At 39.5% G+C, this 18,564-nt stretch overlaps 1 protein-coding gene across 1 annotated transcript in view; it reads left to right on the top strand.

Annotated features, from left to right (window-relative positions):
• UNC13C (unc-13 homolog C) overlaps positions 1-18,564 on the top strand; it is a 650,594-nt gene that overhangs the window by 553,845 nt on the left and 78,185 nt on the right. Inside the window, exon 28 of the mRNA XM_066342502.1 lies at positions 2,454-2,534. Within this exon, the coding sequence (XP_066198599.1) occupies positions 2,454-2,534 (81 nt within the window). The remainder of the gene's footprint in view (positions 1-2,453; positions 2,535-18,564) is intronic.

The following is an 18,564-nucleotide window of genomic DNA, read 5'->3' as shown; positions in this document are numbered from 1 at the left end:
TATGCAAAAATTTTAAATTTAGCCTTAATAAAGAACTTGATATTTCCCCTTATTTTACTAAAATGTCACTACCAAATATTTTTTAGTCCATGGGCCTATAATTAGTTGGAAAGCAGATTTGATCCACCAGGAAAGTGCTATTTAAAATTACTGTACTGATGGATAAAATTAGAAATCCTATATATGTAGAAATATTAACAAATAACAACCTTACTTAAAAGAACACAGGATCAAGGAAAACAGAACAATGAGGGAACTACAATTTTGAATGGATTCATAAAGCACATATTTGTTCAGAAGTTTGATATATATTTATTATGTCATGTTTCTGGAACTTCATAGTGTATATTATGTACACCCAACTTTTAGTATTTAATGGTATCAGATTTGTCATAATTTTTTAAGTGAATATATTTTATGGACAGCAGATACAATATCAAACCAATTAATAAAAATATATCTGGGACTATGATTTACTGCAAGCAAGCAGTAACTTATTGGGCAATAACTCATTGCCAGCCTCTTTCAGAGATTCCTTTATTTGAATGAGCTATTGTTTAACCCCAGAAAATTATTTCTAGCAAAAATTATATTTTTCTACAGCACCACATATATTATTTATCAGCATCTATTAAAAAAAAATACAAGGCCTGGCCTGTGGTGGCACAGTGGATAAAGCATTGATCTGGAATGCTGAGGTCACCAATTTAAAACCTTGGGCTTGCCCGGTCAAGGCACATATGGGAATTGATGCTTCCTGCTCCTCGCCACCCCCCTTCTCTCTCTCTCTCTCTCTCTCTCTCTCTCTCTCTCTCGCTCTGTCTTGCTTTCTCTCTCTTCCAAAAATGAATAAAGTCTTTAAAAAAATGTGACCACATTGTAAACCTAGTCAAGGCTGATGAAGCCAGAGATTTATTTAATGTAAAATATTTGTATTTACTTGCCCTAAGCATTTCTCCCTGCAATTCAGGAAACATTCCTTATTACTCTTTGAGTCTCAATGGTTATTTAATATTTATGTTTAAAAAATATTAAATGAATTTATATGTTTGAGTTGAAATCCCTATATTAGAAAGACACAGCAGGGCGTTGATGTGTATACCATGGATCTGTGAGGTATTATACCGTGGTTTCAACAATATTCAGAGGAGCATGATTCTATTTAAGCACGTTGAACTTTACAAGATAAGCTAAAAGAAGTACAATCCAATTATACCAAAAATATATAGCATGGCTAGCAGGTGATAATTGCTGAAATGGGCACTGGCAGGCTGCAGAAGTAAGACACAGAAACCACCCTCCGGAAGTCATAGCATCTACTAAATAACCACATAAGGGTTAGGACTGGAAGAGGAGCCGCTAACTGTGACTGCACAATGTGTGAACAGCACAGAGTGCCTGGCTAAGATAACAAACGATCTTCAAAATAAAGCCCGTGCTCCACTTGCCAAGCCACATGTGCTGATGTGGAGCTGTGTCCCATAGAAAGCGAGACACCCTCTATTACTGACCAAACGCACTGATCCATTCATCAAGCCATGCATTGTCAGACTGGTGTCCACCCACACGGGCTTTTCCTCTAACTCGCACAAAGGCACTTATAGAAGTAGAATTTTAGGGCAAAAGTCTTTTATTGTTGAACAATGTATCTCAGTCCCCTGGAATAGTACTGGCACATAATGAACACTCAATAAATATGTGTTGGGTCTTTTTGACTAGAGTACTGGCAGCCTGGGGAAGATTGTATTAATTTGGGAGATTGGGAATTTTTTAAATGTTTATTGTAGACAAATTTCTATTTCCTTTATTATTGTCTTCAATTTTCTATCATCATTTCCCTAAAGAAGCTTTGAATGATGGTTTGAGACAATGCACATTGAACAATAAGAAAAATCCATTGTAAAATATTGAAATCAGTTCTAATATATTGAAAAATGATTTTGAAATATTGAAACTACCTAGACCTAAATTCAGTTAACTCTTTTCTAGTAAAGACTAAGCATTAAGGGGCTCCAGGGAAGAATACATTGGAGGCATTATATTTAAAGCACCTACTACCAGTAGTAATTGAGAGAGGCTAAAATCACCTCTACAATCAATCCCTTTCGTAACTGACCTCCTTTAGTGTAAAATAATATAAAGCAAGGAATTAAGGGGAAAAATCTTTGACTCATTTTTCAGATTTCTTTCTTTTATTCTTACATTAAGTTCTATAAGTGGGGGGAAAAAGCCCCATATGAATTCAAGTATTACTCTTTAAGTAAACATTTAGCATTTCTTTTGGCAAAATGGATATTTATTAAATATATGACAAAATAATCATCTGAAGTGTTGATAGGAAGAAGAAATTACAAATAGAAATGTTTGCATATAAGGATTATACAGATTTTGTTTAAAAATAGTTGTTAAATTAATGAACTGGTTATTTTATAAGCAATTAACCTGTTTAACAGGAGCACATGATTCGAGAGGATGCCAAGGGTCTGACGCTGAGACATTGCACCATAATGGAAGTGGTCCTGGCTACCATCAAGGTAAGGTTACAGTGCCTCTGAATATGCATCCAGCATCCCCCCTTTACCCCCGGGGAAAGGTAGCCCAGATGTATATCTATAAAGCTGTGCCATCTATAGCACAGTGTATAGATGCATTCCTGATGTGTGTCAGATTCATCCCAGACCATCTTATTATTATCCACATTACTCTGCCCTTTTACTTGCCTCCTCTGTCTATCTTCTAGGAAACGTGTGTGAACCCTATGTTGTAACATGTGTTTTCAGAGAAAGACATGTACTATCCCCAAAGCCCAGTGAAAGGATGTATCAGGGGATCTGAGGTTAACAGAATTTATTTTATGTAGGTTGAAATGGTTTTTAAAAGATTGATCTTTTCCTTTCTCTTAGAACAATAATTTTCCACTCAAAACTCAAAGACATTGTGTTATGTGCATCAATTTTTCATAGCCAAAGGTTGACCAAAAGTTATAGTGTGGGCTGAATGTGGGCAGATCTCAAATTTTATTGTAGAATTTCTTTGTTTTTATTGATACCCTACATATTTATGTACATAAATTTTTTACTTATATACTAAGGCTTTTAAAGAGTGAAATATTAATTTGCCTTGTAAATTTAAACTGTATCTAATGTCTCTACACTTCACTTTGGCAAGCATCTATATATTACCCAGAATGCTTGAACAGTGTAGCAAAAAGTGTCAGCTACCAGGAGCTGTTTCTGAGTATGAAATAGTCTCACTGGTTGGGAACAGACATTCTAGTGATTCTCATTAGAACAGAGTTCTACCTGTATAACAACTGGACACCTTCACAAAACTACCACCTCATAACTTTTGTTTTGCAGTGTTAGCATTTAATAAGAGGCTATCTTCTACATCTTCAAGGTCAAAAACTACACGATGAAATCTGTGAGGTGAAAGTTTTGTAACACCTGATGGAAACTGGGGAGTGTTATTTTAGACTGTGAGATTACAGAAATAGAATTTCTAAAGATACAGCAAGAGTATTGTCTGGATGTGTGGAAATTTTAAAAAATAAATTTCAGAAAGAAATGAAAAACATGAAAAGTGAAAAACCAGTTCTTTTTAAAAATTATTTTCAAAAAAATGTGAATGAGAAACGACTGGCCTTTCAAGTTATAGCAGCACTAATGGCTATATATAGGGACATGCTAGCTGAAAAAAAGAAACTCTGAAGTGTACCATGAAGAGGAAGAAAAATACAATTTTTAGATTCTAAATTCAGCCCTTCGTGGATTTTATAGGTCAATGTATGACTTTAGAGAGAAAGGAAAATATGTTCTGTGAAAATAAGGAATGACATTCAAAGTATTAACAGACTAGGTTCCTGTCCACAACCCCAATGGTTTTCTAATTACTCTTGGTCAGGACACGTGACCAATACCTGTAGACTGAGTTCTGCCCAAACTCTAGGACAATCCTGACCCCCAAGCTAATCTTTATCTTGACAGCTCAACTATCCCATCTTCCTGTTAGGTCATCTGTGGTGATCTTTTAATTCAGCCTCCACTACTTGCCCTGCTCTTTAAGACTTGTCTTATGTCAATAAATGGCTCTGTGTGTGTCATTATATTGTTATTCTAGGACTGTAGTCCAATGCTGGTACTCCTGAGCCTCAGAGTTTGAGGTCAGGTCTCCAGTCCCTCTAGTCCCCAACTTCTGTGAAGCCATCTCTTTTTCAGGGGCCTTTGTGCTAGGCCTGCTATTCGACTCTCTTATCCCCAATGCCTGCCCATCTGCTGAGGCACTCTCCTGATGTCTGCTTTCAATGTCCATGTCATCAGTTAGCCAAAGCCGGGACTCCCCTTATCTTGATGCAGCTGCAAGTTGCCCCTACTGACTGTCCTGACTGTCTCATATGAAGCAGTGATTCTCATGTTGACTACAAAACAATTCAGGAGAAAGAAGAATACTACTTAGAATACTACTCAGCCTGACCAGGCAGTGGCACAGTAGACAGAGTCAGATTAGGGTGCGGAGGACCCAGATTCGAGACCCCGCCGAGGCTGCCAGATTGAGCATGGGCTCATCTGGTTTGAGCAAAAAAGCTCACCAGCGTGGACCCAAGGTCGCTGGCTTGAGCAAGGGGTTACTCGGTCTGCTGTAGCCCCAAGGTAAAGGCACATATGAGAAAGCAATCAATGAACAACTAAAGTGCTACAACAAAAAACTGATCATTGATGCTCCTCTTCTCTCTCCGTTCCTGTCTGCCAGTCAGTCCCTATCTATCCCTCTCTCTGACGCTCTCTCTGTCTCTGTAAAAAATCAACAACAAACAAACAAACAAAAAAACTACTTAAAATAATTACCGTATTTCCCCATGTATAAGATAAACCCTTTTTCAAAAAATTTGGGGTCTAAAAACTGAGTGTGTCTTATACAGTGGTTGTAGATTTTTTTATTTGCATTTCCCGATTTTTCACACTTACCTTTTTTTCAAATTTCAGGCCTCAAAATTAAGATGCATTTTATACATGGGAAAATCTTATACATAGGGAAATACGGTATAACCCCACCATTTGCCTGGTGCCCACCAAGGGAAGCACTATAAGACAAGCAGAGACCTCATGAGAAAGGTGTTCTTAGAAGCAGCAGATGCTAAGCAGCCTAACACCCAAAGGCTGCTGAAGAGAGGAGCCCTCATTTCTTTCGAGCTCCATTGAAGCAAACAAACTGGGAGTAAGAAAAGAAGAAGAATGTTATGGAGTTTATAGAGTATAGACTGATAAACTGTTTTTAATTTTTTCTAATACCTTTCAAATGTATACCTGCTAGCTGCAGCACATCACTGTATCTTCTGTTGTACTGTAATCTAACCTTTCTGCTTACAATTAAAACTACATATGTCTGGTATGAGAAAATGTTCAGTAAAAATGTTATTACTTGGGAGAGTTAATATTTTTTTATAAAACTTGCCTGGTTCTTATAAATATCCTGGATATTAGATAAGTCACGAATAATTATTCACACTTTATAGAGGAGAAAAGAATGAGTAAGGGGGTTTAAATGGTTTGTCTAAGGCCATAGACTTGCTAGTAGTTGACAGAGCTGAGAAAGCATTCCAAACTCTATAGTCAATGTCCTTGTTTCTATGTCACATTATTTCACTGAATGTTAACAAAGTGTGGATAAAATGTAACAGGCCAAAATGGATGATATTTCTTTAGAGTGATTAATTATTTCTAAATTAAAATACCATGTTGCAATTATTTAGATTATTTCCCAATTCTTTAAAAATAATTTGAAATCCTTCCACCTCTATGCAAATATTACTGAAACAATATTAACTCTCTTAAGTGATAACATTTTTGTTGGACATTTTCTCATACCAGACGCATGTAGTTTTAATTATATGCCAAAAGGTTAGACTATGGTACAAGTAACAGAAGTTACAATGATAAGCTGCAGCTAGCATGGTTGGGCTTTGAGACATTCCGTTCACCTGCCAACACAGCCAGATCAATAGTATTTGAAAATCAGAGTAGAAAGACGACAGCTCTGAGTCAGATAGCCAACAACTTCATCAGTATGTACAAGCTAAAAGAAAGGCCAAGGCCAACTGGGAAGCCCTAATTTGAAGGGTTCCCACTTGAGCTTTTGAGTCTCAGACCACATGTCAGGAAGACTCCAGACTGATTTTAGATTCCCTGACATGTGAGTTTCTTTCTTTCAAGGAGAAACAGGAGACATTTTTTTTTTCAGCAGCAAGGACTCAGCCTGAGCATGAAATCCCCAGATTTCTGGACATACTTAAATTGTGAACAATCCCCAAGTTATTTTACAATGAAGTTTTAAATACCCAGAAAAAAAAAAAAAGCAGGTGGGTTCGATTTTGCCCAAACTTCCAGTTGCCCTGGACCATTTGTCATTTGGACACGCACACGCACTGTAATGTTTGCTGCAGATGTGTTTGACTGCCTGCAGTGATGATACAGGGTTTTAAAAATAGTAAACATATAGATCAGGGCCCTCTAGAAATGTATTTCTTGGTTAAAGGAAAGAATTTGGATGAAAGATGAATATCTACTTAAATATAGCTTTGGAATTTACTTCTTCCTTTCTAACTTAATCCCAGGTAACAACAGTTCTGGTGCTCAGGATTCTAGACAAATAGCAGGATGTGTGACGTTACCCTGCGGTTCTTGCCCAGGCTGAGGCCTTCCCCCTACTGTTAGCCATTATTCACCAGGCAACCTCAGTGGCTGCTGCTCAGCATCTTCTTTTTTTAATCATTATAAGTATGTTTTTGCATTATTTAAAATACAGCTGCTCCGAGAAGAACACAGTGCCTTACCTAGTTTTTTGAGTATTATCATTCAAACATTATGATTTGAAGCTTTCCTGTATGCAGAAAATATGGTGAGCAATGAAGAGGTGGCTGGAGATAAGAAAGACCTTGATCTTGACTTATGAACAAAAACATTCACAACTGATAAAATAAAACAGGTGGACAAAGTGGCGGGGAGGGCGGAAAGGGTGATAAATTCTTTGTGAGTACCTAAGGGAAAGTTTCCCAGAGAGGGAAAATTTGGAATTTAAAGGGTAAAAATTGAGAAAAAACAAGGGGGAATATCATTGTAGGCTGAGAGACAACCTGAGTGGATTGCAAGATGTGGGTCAGCCTAAATATCTCCAATAGACCTTGGCCGGTTGGTTCAATAGTAGAGCATTGGCCCAGTGTGTGGAAGTTCCAGGTTGATTCCTGGCCAGGGCACACAAGAGAGGTGCCCATCTGCTCCTCCACCCTTCTCCCTTTCCTTCCTCTCTATCTTTCTTTTCCCCTCCCGCAGCCAAGTCTCTATGCGAGCAAGGTTGGCCCGGGCACTGAGGATGGGTCCATGACCTCCTCCTCAGGTGCTAGAATGGCTCTGGTTGCAGCAGAGCAACACCCCAGATGGGCAGAGCATCACCCCCTGGTGGGCATTTCAGGTGGATCCCAGTAGGGTGAATGAGGGAGTCTTTCTGCCGACCTCCCCCTCTATCCCTCACTCCCCACCCCCGCTTCTCACTTTGGACCAAAAATAAAAAAATCTCCAACAGTCCAGTGGAGAGGAACAGAGCCTGACTGGTTGTGTATTATAGGGAACAAAAGTGGATTGTCGGGGTGGAGCCAAAATACCGAGGTTTCAACATCAAGGTAAAGAATCTGAACTTCAGTTTAGTGGTAAAAGGGAGGGGATGGCTAAATTTGATCTGGTATAGAAAAGAGGACTCCAGGTATAGTAGAAAATAGTTTTTAAACTATCTATCAAATAATTTTCTTAAACGTAAACCTCAGTTTCTAAGGACAGATTATTATTGTATCTAAATTTGCAGATTAAATTATCTGCCTGAATGTACTAAAATTATGATTCAGGCATTGTAAGGGAAAATATGATAAGGAGAAATCACTACCAAAATAGTATATGTAGCCAAAAAAAGTAAATTCTTCCTGCAAACTCGTGAAGAAACATTAGCATGTTCTCATCAGTCAGTAAAAATAGATTGTGAAAGATCTTCAAATATAGGACATATATGAGGAGTTGAAGAATTTAGAAAGTTTTTAATTGGAATTATAAAAGGAATGTCTTGCTAAACACGCAGAAAATATTTATCCTGATTTCTTTTTTTTATTTTTTATTTAGCAGTACTATTTTTTTCCTCTCACAGATTATAATCAGGTCTGCAGTGCTCTGGGTTGTTTGTTTGTTTGTTTGTTTGCAGTTTAATGAAGAATACAAAAATACAGAAAATAGCTATTTTTTCAAGATAAGATGATACTTTATATCTAGTCCTTTTCAGTCCCCATTCAGATGTAATAATAATAATGCTTTACACCAGGCAACCTTACATTAGCAAAGCAAATATGTTACTATAATGGATTGAAGATGTTACAAATATCAGAAAATGAATACAAATACAAATATAAATGAAATACTTGAAACTATGTGGAGAATTATACTGCTGGCATTTAGAGTAGCAGGATAGTGGGTGATTAAGAAAGAGAAACTCGGACCTGGCCTGTTGGCTCAGCTGTAGAGCGTCGGCCTGGCGTGCGGGGGACCCGGGTTCGATTCCCGGCCAGGGCACATAGGAGAAGCGCCCATTTGCTTCTCCACCCCCCACTCCTTCCTCTCTGTCTCTCTCTTCCCCTCCCGCAGCAAGGCTCCATTGGAGCAAAGATGGCCCGGGCGCTGGGGATGGCTCCTTGGCCTCTGCCCCAGGCACTAGAGTGGCTCTGGTCGAGGCAGAGCGATGCCCCGGAGGGGCAGAGCATCGCCCCCTGGTGGGCAGAGCGTCGCCCCGAGTGGGTGTGCCAGGTGGATCCCGGTCGGGCGCATGTGGGAGTCTGTCTGACTATCTCTCCTGTTTCCAGCTTCAGAAAAATACAAAAAAAAAAAAAAAAAAAAAAAAAGAAAGAGAAACTCGAGAACACAAGTTATTGTCCTCTCCTATGGAAATAAAAATAGGATAAAAAGGGTCATTGTCAGAAATGAGTTATCACATATAAAACAAGTACAACAGTTTCTGTCACATGGAAAGCTCTTTAAATGTAGTAACAACATGGCCTGAGAACTGGCTTATTTTAAAGGAGGCCCTCTCTACTGTTAAACTCAACATCCCATGTGAACTAATGACCAGTTTTTTTCCTCCTTCCTTAATAAACCTTTTATTCTCTCAGTGAAACTATCTATTATATCTAATTATTTGCCCCAAACAATAGTTCAAATCCTCTAGGCCTTGTGCTCCAGCCTTTTGGTTTTCGGTGCACAGCAACTTATCAGTATAAAGGGCATAATCACCCTAAGATTCTCCAGTATTTTCTGAGACGTCCCTCTGGGAAACTGCTAATCCTTCTCTCAAGGAGTTCCTACTGTGCATTTAAAGATGGAAAAATCACATTAAAAATTAGATAATGAGGCCCTGGCCAGTTGGTTCAGTGGTAGAGTGTCTGCCTGGTGTGTGGAAGTCCCAGGTTCAGTTCCCGGGCAGGGCACACAGGAGAAGAGCCCATCTGCTTCTCCACCCCTCCCCTCTACTTTCTCTCTCTCTCTCTCTTCCCTTCCTGCATCCAAGGCTCCACTGGAGCAAAAGTTGGCCCGGGTGCTGAGGATGGCTCCAAGCCTCCACCTCAGGCACTGGAATGGCTCTGGTTGCAATGGAACAACACCCCAGATGGGCCAAGCATTGCCCGTTGGTGGGCATGCCGGGTGGATCCCAATCAGGTGCATGTGGGAGTCTGTCTGTCTGCCTCCCCGCTTCTCACTTCAGAAAAATACAAATAATAATAATAATAATAATTACATAAGATAATGATATGTGTTAACTTGTAAGACAAGACAACAGGGTAAGGGATGGAACAGGATGATGATAACCGAGGGCCCAAACAGTGGGAAAGCTTAGAGGAGTAAGCCAGCACTTTAAACTCAAGGGATAGGGAAAAGCCGAAGGAGTGGCCTTGATGGGATGGAAGGGAGCTAACAGGCGGGGTAGGAAAGACACCTTTTCCTTGGAGGATGACCCCTGACTTGAACATAATCAGGGAGGAAGAATTTCACCATAGAAAGGCATAAGACCAGCCAGCTAGGAATCAGTGACTAGACCATTCTACTTACCAAACTGGATTGAACTGGAGGCTTGCATAGTAAAACAGTGAAAAATGAGTTTTGGGTTGAAAGTACAGATGTCCTTTTGCATCCTCAGTGGATTCTATAAACGAGGAGCTGTTGATGATTTTGAAAGCATATGGCATGCCAGAGCACCGTTTTAGCACTGGAAAGTTTACAGCAATGTGCAAGATGGGCTGAATGAATTACGATTATAGTCACAGCAATCAGTTATAGTTATTAAATGAATAAGATGATGAGGGTCTTCACCAGGGTGGTGGCCATAGGATTAGAGAGTGAAAGGTGAACACGAGTGACACAAGAAACGGACTCACTGGAACTTGGCAACTGAAATTGAAGCAAGAGTAAGGGAGGAGCCCAGGGTGACTCAGGTATCAGCCAAGTCTGGGAAAAGAATGGTTCCACTGAGAAAAACAGCAAATTAGGCAGGCAGGTCATTTTCCTATTGCTCATTGGAGTTAGGTATGGTGGCAGAAACATGAAAATAAATATCCAGTAAAACGCTGGGGGCAGGGAACAAAGCAGAGCTGGAGTTTGAGGAGTTATTCTACCAATTAAGCATATTTTCTTACAAGTAGAAAGATCTTTAGAGGTTACAAAGCTGTTACAGACAGGGAAATTAATTTCATCTTTACCACACTGCAGTCAGGCACGGAGCCTATTTCTGTTCCCAGTCTACAAATAAATGAACTGATATTCTATGAGGTTAAATAATCTATGCAAAAATTACATAGCACAGAAGCAAGGTGGAAAATTACATTTTCTAGCACATTTCAAAGTAAGAGAGAGTCAAAGAGGTGAGAGGAGTTTAAAATCTAAGAATTGGAAATATAACTCAACATCTCCCTTCTGCTCATATAGAAAGATGCCATCTGCAGTGTGGTTGGCCCATAGTCAACTGGCCACCACTGAATGGCCAGTAATGAAACCTCATTAACCCAAAAGCAATAGCTCCAATTTTGAAGATGCATTATTGTTAGAAAGGTTGTCTTTAGATTGGACTGAAAATCTGCTCTCTGATATTTGTAGCTATGTGTTGGTTCCCCTTCTGTCCTTTGAAACTACTATAGTGTTTCTTTTTGTATATGATAGCCCTTCAGACATAGAAGAAAACTATCATGCTGTGTGAAGTCATTGCAGCTGTTCATTAAATAACTTGTCCCTAGGCCTTACAAAATCCTGCTTGCCTACCTCTGCATACCCTTTATCTTTCATACTTTTCATAAGCAATGAAGTCTAGGAATGAATTAGGAATGGCTCTAATGTTCCTGATTTGTTCTAACTAGTAGATGATATTGTTCTCTGTTGCTCTATTGCATTCTTTTGTCTTAACCTGATTACTCATATCAGGGGTAAGGAACCTATGGCTCACGAGCCAGATGTGGCTCTTTTGATGGCTGCATCTGGCTTGCAGACAAATCTTAAATAAAAAAATAATAACATTAAAAATATAAAACATTCTCATGGATTACAACCCATTCATTTCCTACCGCTCATGTTCATGGTTGTGGGTGGCTGGAGCCAACCACAGCTGTCCTACAGGAAAACACCAAATTTTTATTGGATAATGTATAATGTACATGGGTTGTTGTATGGCTCTCACAGAATTACATTTTAAAATATGTGGAGTTCATGGCTCTCTCAGCCCAAAAGTTTCCCGACCCTTGACTTATATTAACACATGATAAGATTTCATTAGCTTTGATAGCTTCCCCCTCGCTTACTAAATCATGTTGAGCTTAATAGTGAATAAACCTTTAGAGCTTTTTAAATTTTACTGATGTTAAGCTAAGTCACCCCTATTCTGTACTTTGTAAAAAACATTTTATCATAAATAAAAGACTTTTTTTCTCTTTGTCATCTGATCCTGTAAATTTTGACCCACCATTCCAGACTGCCAAGACCTTTCTAGAGCCAAATTCTGTCATCCAATAATTTCAGCTTTGGCTCAACTGCACATTCGAAAAATATGCTTTCTGCCTTTGTCCATCCAAGTCTGTGGAGAAAATATCAGCCAGGACAGGGCCAAACATAGAGAAAATCCCAGCCAGCTGACATTTTATCCTTCCCAGCATGAAACAGCCAACTTCTCCCTGGTCCTCTGATTGAAAATTCCTTTCCTGAATGAGGAGGATATGACCTGTCCCAATGTGTTATTTTGCCAATTATTTTCTGCTAATTTGCACCAGTCTAAGTAAAACACCTAAGCAGATCAGAAATGTTTGAGGCCTAGGGTGCAGGTTGCAGAGGAACAATAAGAAGTTGAGTCTTAAATTTTCATGTTTAGAACCAATGGAGGATAATTCACTCTCCACAGGCATAAGGGAAATATCGCAAAGGCTTTAAAAACTCCGCATTCACAAATTCCCCTCTAAGACATTCTTTCCTCCAACATACTTACTATAAGAAATGAAGAGCAACTCAGCAGCACTGAGCTGTGGATAGTGGATTTTAATAGCTAAGACGTTCACTCCCACATATCAGCCTCACGTCTAGATCCTTCAAACCCAAGCATCAGCCAAATACAAATTCCACTCTCCTACTCCTTCAAGGCTCCTGCAAAAGATCAACACTAAATGTGAAATTTCTGAATGACAAGGTGCATGCAGTGACTGCATCCTCTTTTCTCCTTACTATCTGTGCTGGGGAGATAAACAGACCATGCTCCTAGGAACCACAGCCCTGGTTCTGAACACTATGTGAAAGTCTTCCCATAAAGCAACATTTCATCAAGGTTACATTTGAATAAATATAGAACTCATTTCCTTTGCTCTTTGAGTAAGGACCCTTTGGCATGTGTTATTTGTCTATGTTCACTGAATGGAGACTTTCATTCATAGCATCTTGCTTTCTTATTTTCTTTTCTAACATTACTACCTTCTGTCCTGGGTTTGTTTTGCAACATCTCCTATTATACAATGTACCCAAAGACATAGGCATCATTTTTGTCCTTACAAACCTTCTGTTCATTTACTATACTCCTAGAGCCTTTAGCAGAATTCAGTTCGATGTCATAACTGAAAACTCTAGGGAGAAACTTAGGCTTTCCTCAGAAGAAAGCTCATACCTATTTATGCTTTCATTTTATTATTAGTCCCCCATGTCCCAGAGATCTTCAAAATAATGCCTTCCTAGTAAAAACATGCCTTCCTATGCAGTTATTATAAGGGGACATGAAGAAATATTGTACCTAGTTTATGCCTTCATAGCCTAACTCAAGTTTCCTTCTTCCGTGAAGCCTTCTAAACCCTTAGAACTATCTCAAGTATAGAAATTCCAGTTATATTCTTCTCTTCTAAGATTTCCTAAATCATATTCCATGAAATACTTGTGTCCCTAAGTGTGAATAAATGACCTGTGTGATACGTGCCCTATATCCAGATAATTTTAAGAACAAGGTACAAGTAGTGCCCTCTGATCCATGGTTTCACGTTCCATGTTTTTGATGCTGGTGGAAATGTGGTCCTTGTATGAAGTTGCATAAAAAGCACTTTAGGCCCAGGCCAGATGGCTCAGTGGTAGAGTTTCGGCCTGGTGTGCAGGAGTCTCAGGTTCAATTCCCGGCCAGGGCACACAGGACAGGCACCCATCTGCTTCTCCACCCCTCCCCCTCTCCTTCCTCTCTTTCTCTTCCCCTCCTGCAGCCAAGGCTCAACTGGAGCAAAGATGGCCTGGGCGCTGAGGATGGCTCTGTGGCCTCTGCCTCAGGCGCTAGAATGACTCTGGTTGCAACAGAGCAATGCCCTAGATGGGCAGAGCATCGCCCCCTGGTGGGCATGCCAGGTGGATCCCGGTCGGGCGCATGCGGGAGTCTATCTGACTACCTCCTCGTTTCCAACTTCAGAAACACACACACACACACACACACACACAAAGCGCTTTATAGGACCTGTGTTTGGAGAAGCTTAGGTTTGTATAGTAATATTTATTCGGTGTTAAAATAGAAGGTTGCTCACAGGTATTCAGTGTCTTATCTCCAACTGTCCTGCCAAGGAAAAAGTCCAGTCTTGTCTTCACTAAGCCCAGCGTAAAGACCAACGTCCAGTTATCCTGCACAATGGTTTAGTCCATATCAAAGCTTGTCCAGTTCAGGTACTGCTCAAAGCCTGTACTTGGGAGACCATACAGGGCCCAGGCCACAGGCAGCTGCCAGCCCACGCATAGGATCAAATGGGGCAAGTGGGTCCCCAAGCAGGAAGGCAGAGAGAAAAAGGGCCAGATCTCTGTTAAACCCTTGTTTATATTTTCAGACTGGGAAGGTCTAGCTTTCCTTAAGCCACCCAATCAATTTCTTTAAAATTTCACGAGCTTGAGTTGGTTCCTCCCACTAACCAGTTGTATCCTTCTTCGAGGCTAGACTGACAAGCCTCTGTAGTGACCATCTTGGCTTCCACATAGTATACCTTAAAGTATATAGAAGCACAGAAACTCCCTCCCACCCCATAATCTGGGTTTGAACTGGTTGTACCCTGGGGAATTGAAAAAACTGGCTCTTTTAAACATGCTTAGGGATTGACTCCTGAGGGCTGAGAGCAAGGTGGGCTCCTGGAATGTGCAAATTAGCTCAGGAACCCACTTAGTCAGTCACTTAATAGCCTTCTTGGTTATGAGATCAACAGTCACAATATCACAGTGCTAGTGTTCAAGTAACCCTTATTTTACATAATAATGTCACATTGGTGTAACTTTTGTTACACTGTATTGTCATTATTGTTCTATTTTGTTACAAGTTATTGTTATTAATTCTATATGTGCTGTAAAGCCAGTGGCCACGGCCAGGGCCACCATCAGAGCCGCCCAGCCCATGCAGGTTCGCATTGGATTCGGACAGTCAGTAAAGAAACAATGGAGCCAAGAACTGATGGGCTGTCATCTTTAATTCTAGCTTGCACCCGGCGGGCAAGTAAAAACACACACTGGGCTCCAAAACCCACTCACATTCAGTGCTCACAAAGCTACTGACTTATCTGAGTTTCCTAGAATCAAAGGTTTCTAGCTCACCAGACTTATTCTCCTCAGTTCCCCATCTCCTTCCTTCTCCCTGCACAAACTCTGCACAAACTGGCATCTCACTCAGCACTCCGCCATCTTGGCTGCTTCTCCTGGCCACATGGCCTCTTTCTGCTCTCTATTCTGCTCCCTCTGCTCTCTCATGCTAATCATCCCAGGAACCAAGAGAGCAAGCTCTCGTTCTGCCCCCATTTTATATTGTAGCTTCACAACCTCTAATCCAATATACAAAATAGGAAAGTCTCTAGTACAAAGTCACTTCTCTGAGGCATGATTGGATTGTACCACCCCACATCAAAAAGGGTGGGAAAGGCTTAATCCCAAAACCAAACCCCAGGCTACAAAAATTCTACCTGCCCACAGAGACACACATTAATATCACCTGGGCGACGGCCTCCTCGTGGGCAGCGCCGTCTTTAACAAAGTGAGCATAATATATTTTATCTGCCCAACATATGCCTAATTTATAAGTTAAATTTTATCATGAGCATATATGTATAGGAAAAAATAGTATATATAGTTTGGTACTATCCTAGTTTCAGGCATTCACTGGGGGTTTTGGAACAAATCCCCTGCAACTAAGGAGACTACTGCGTGTTAATGAAAGGTTAAACAGATTTCTTTACCACAGAGGGTCTCAGAGCCTTTATTATGTTAATTATCATTGTGAATCTTTAAAACTATAATGTCATCTCTTAATTTTTATAGGCCCACCACTGCCAGAGACAACTTGAAACTTCTAGGCAGCACAAGTTTAGTGATGAGAAAATAATAGTAGCAAACAAGTATAGTTTTAACTATACCAAAGAAACATGTTTTGAGAATTACAAATACTCTCTTATTAAGTGTTGCTAGGACTGCTAGTGTTTCTCTTGGTTACCAGGGGAAGAGGGTTGGAAGGGTATCTTCTTTCTCTAATCCACTGCAGTGATTTATGTAGGCACTGCTGAAATTTAAAATGGCAGTACTGATAAAATAACAAACACCAAAGATATCACCTCCTTAGGAACCTCTACAGATTCCTTTCCCAATAGAATTGTTTGCCTGCCCATTATCTGTATTTCAAATCATTTTTCTTATACCTGCAATGTATTATTAAAGTCATTTTGGCATTTTGGTTACATTTTCTACTAGATTATAGTCCCTTTGAGAGCAACTTCTGGACTTCTTTAGCTTTGTATCCTTGACAACCAACACCAGGTCTGGCTCATAGTACAATTTTAATAAATATTTGTTAAGGAATAGAGGGAGAAAGAACAGGCAGGAAGGCGGACCCTGACATCCACACTCTTGGGGTGAGCCACAGGCCCATGGCCCTGTTCTCACAATTTAGACAACAAAAATTATGGTTACCCTTATGAATGCTGTCACCCAGGGCTACTTTACATACACTGTTAAAGAATAGTTTTTAAAAGAGGATTGTATGGCCAGTAATTGCAGCCGTCATGGCCACACAGATGCAGGTTCCCATGGGATTCAGTCAGGCAGTAAAAGAAACTGGAGCCAAAAATCGGTGGTCCGTTTCTTTATTGAAGTCTCACACTGGCTGACAAGCAAACACACAGGACTCCCAAAGCCCTGACACATTCTCCGATTCCACAACCAGGAGAATCTCCTCTAGTTTCTCCTAGAATCAAAGCCCCCCCACAAGCCTCAGTAGGGCTCTCAAAGCCCCTCAGCTCTGATTCCCCAACTGCACACCTTCATTCTCTCTGTTCTTCCTCTCAAACATGACTTCTCTCCCTTTGCACAAACTGGCTTCTTTCTTTCTTCACATACTGGCTTCCTCCCTTCTTTGCCTCCTCTCATATTCAAAACCTTTCTGGCACAAAACCTCTCCTCCAGTAAACATCAGCAAGACAATGGTCCTTCCCAAGCAGGTAGGTAATTTGCAATTTCACAGATCACTTACCTGGCGCTGCCCTGTGCCATTTTTTAACACTAAAAGTGAGCAAACTCAAACAATACAAATTTTACAAACTCATTTGACCAACAAGGATATAACTGTGGCATTCATGCAATTATAAAACAAGCCAAAATGGTATTTTACTCATATATTGAGGGAACTAGTAAGCTCTTACAACCAACTCAAAGAAGAATTTCAAGAACCACACATATGAGTAAGCAATAAGAAAGCTTAAGTAAATTTACAAATAGAGGCAAAAGGTTTGCCCACAGAACAATAGTCAGTTGTGTCATACCAGGAAATAATTGATTTGCATTTCTATGAAAAAAAACCCCATCATTTACATTATTACTCATTTTCTACAATTTAGAGCTCTATATAGCTTAAAGACAATGAAAAGCAAAGATAACCCAGATGGGTATACTATTGAGAACACACCCACTAATCATTTTTTCCCATTTCAAAGTCTTTCACAATCTTTGCTGACAGCTCTCATTTTTCCCAAGGGATAGCAAAATACCATTATCGTTGCTTATTATTATTATTCTTATACATCTTTCAATTATAATCTCCTAGCACTTATGCTTAAGTTTAATAAGACTGGAGTTTGTCAGAAACACATAGAGAAAATGCATTTTCTCTCGGAGATCTTGCCTGTTTTTCATTCAATGTAACCCACTGCTGTTTACTAAAGCAATGGTGCATTATTGCATCCATGGCTCCTTTGTTCATACATAAACGTACCTCCAGAGAGCATCCTCACTGGAGCAGTCCTCTTGGAGAAATGTCAAGACCAAACAAACTAAACAGTTCTCTTTCAACAACAACTATTTAATATTTTTCCACCTTTTCATATCATATTTTATAAAAAAAAAAGAACGATCATATTTTTTTTATTCATTCACCAAGGTACCTAAAACAATTCTGGAATCATAGTCCTCAATAAATACTTTCTACTTATAAAAATATTTTAATTTAACATTTTTATAAGAAGGTCAAAGTATAAAAATAATTTTAAATGTTATATCTTTGTCCTTTTTTAAAAAGTAAGTAAAGGGTTTTTTATTTTGTTGGGATTTTAAGTAGCCGTAGTTTTTTCTCTTTGGAGATGATGTCTGTAACTAGAGCAATCTTTTTTCAGATTATATCCCCATTGCCTCCTTTCACTGGCCCTTGCCCTGAATCTCTTCTACATTATCCAATTTAAAGTGTATCAGATGTCTACAAATGTACAAAATATTTTTACTACATCTCATAAATAGGGGAGAAAATTGAGATAATTATAATTTTTTGGTTCACTGTAATGTTTTAGCTCAGAATGTTTTAAGGAGTGGGATAGAGGGATGACACATATCTATTTAAGAGCATATATCAAAATTATTTGTTGAGTTTTTTTTAAAAAAATATGTCATTTTCCTGGAATATGAACCATAATGAGTCATGTCACAATGAATGTGTAATTTAGCATTATTGGTACAGAGAGAGAGAGAACCATTTATCTAACAT

Source organism: Saccopteryx leptura, chromosome 6 (genome assembly GCF_036850995.1).
Source record: "Saccopteryx leptura isolate mSacLep1 chromosome 6, mSacLep1_pri_phased_curated, whole genome shotgun sequence".
NCBI classification, from domain to species: domain Eukaryota; kingdom Metazoa; phylum Chordata; class Mammalia; order Chiroptera; family Emballonuridae; genus Saccopteryx; species Saccopteryx leptura.
Note: the sequence above shows the minus strand (reverse complement) of the source record. Positions and strands in the feature narration are given on the sequence as shown.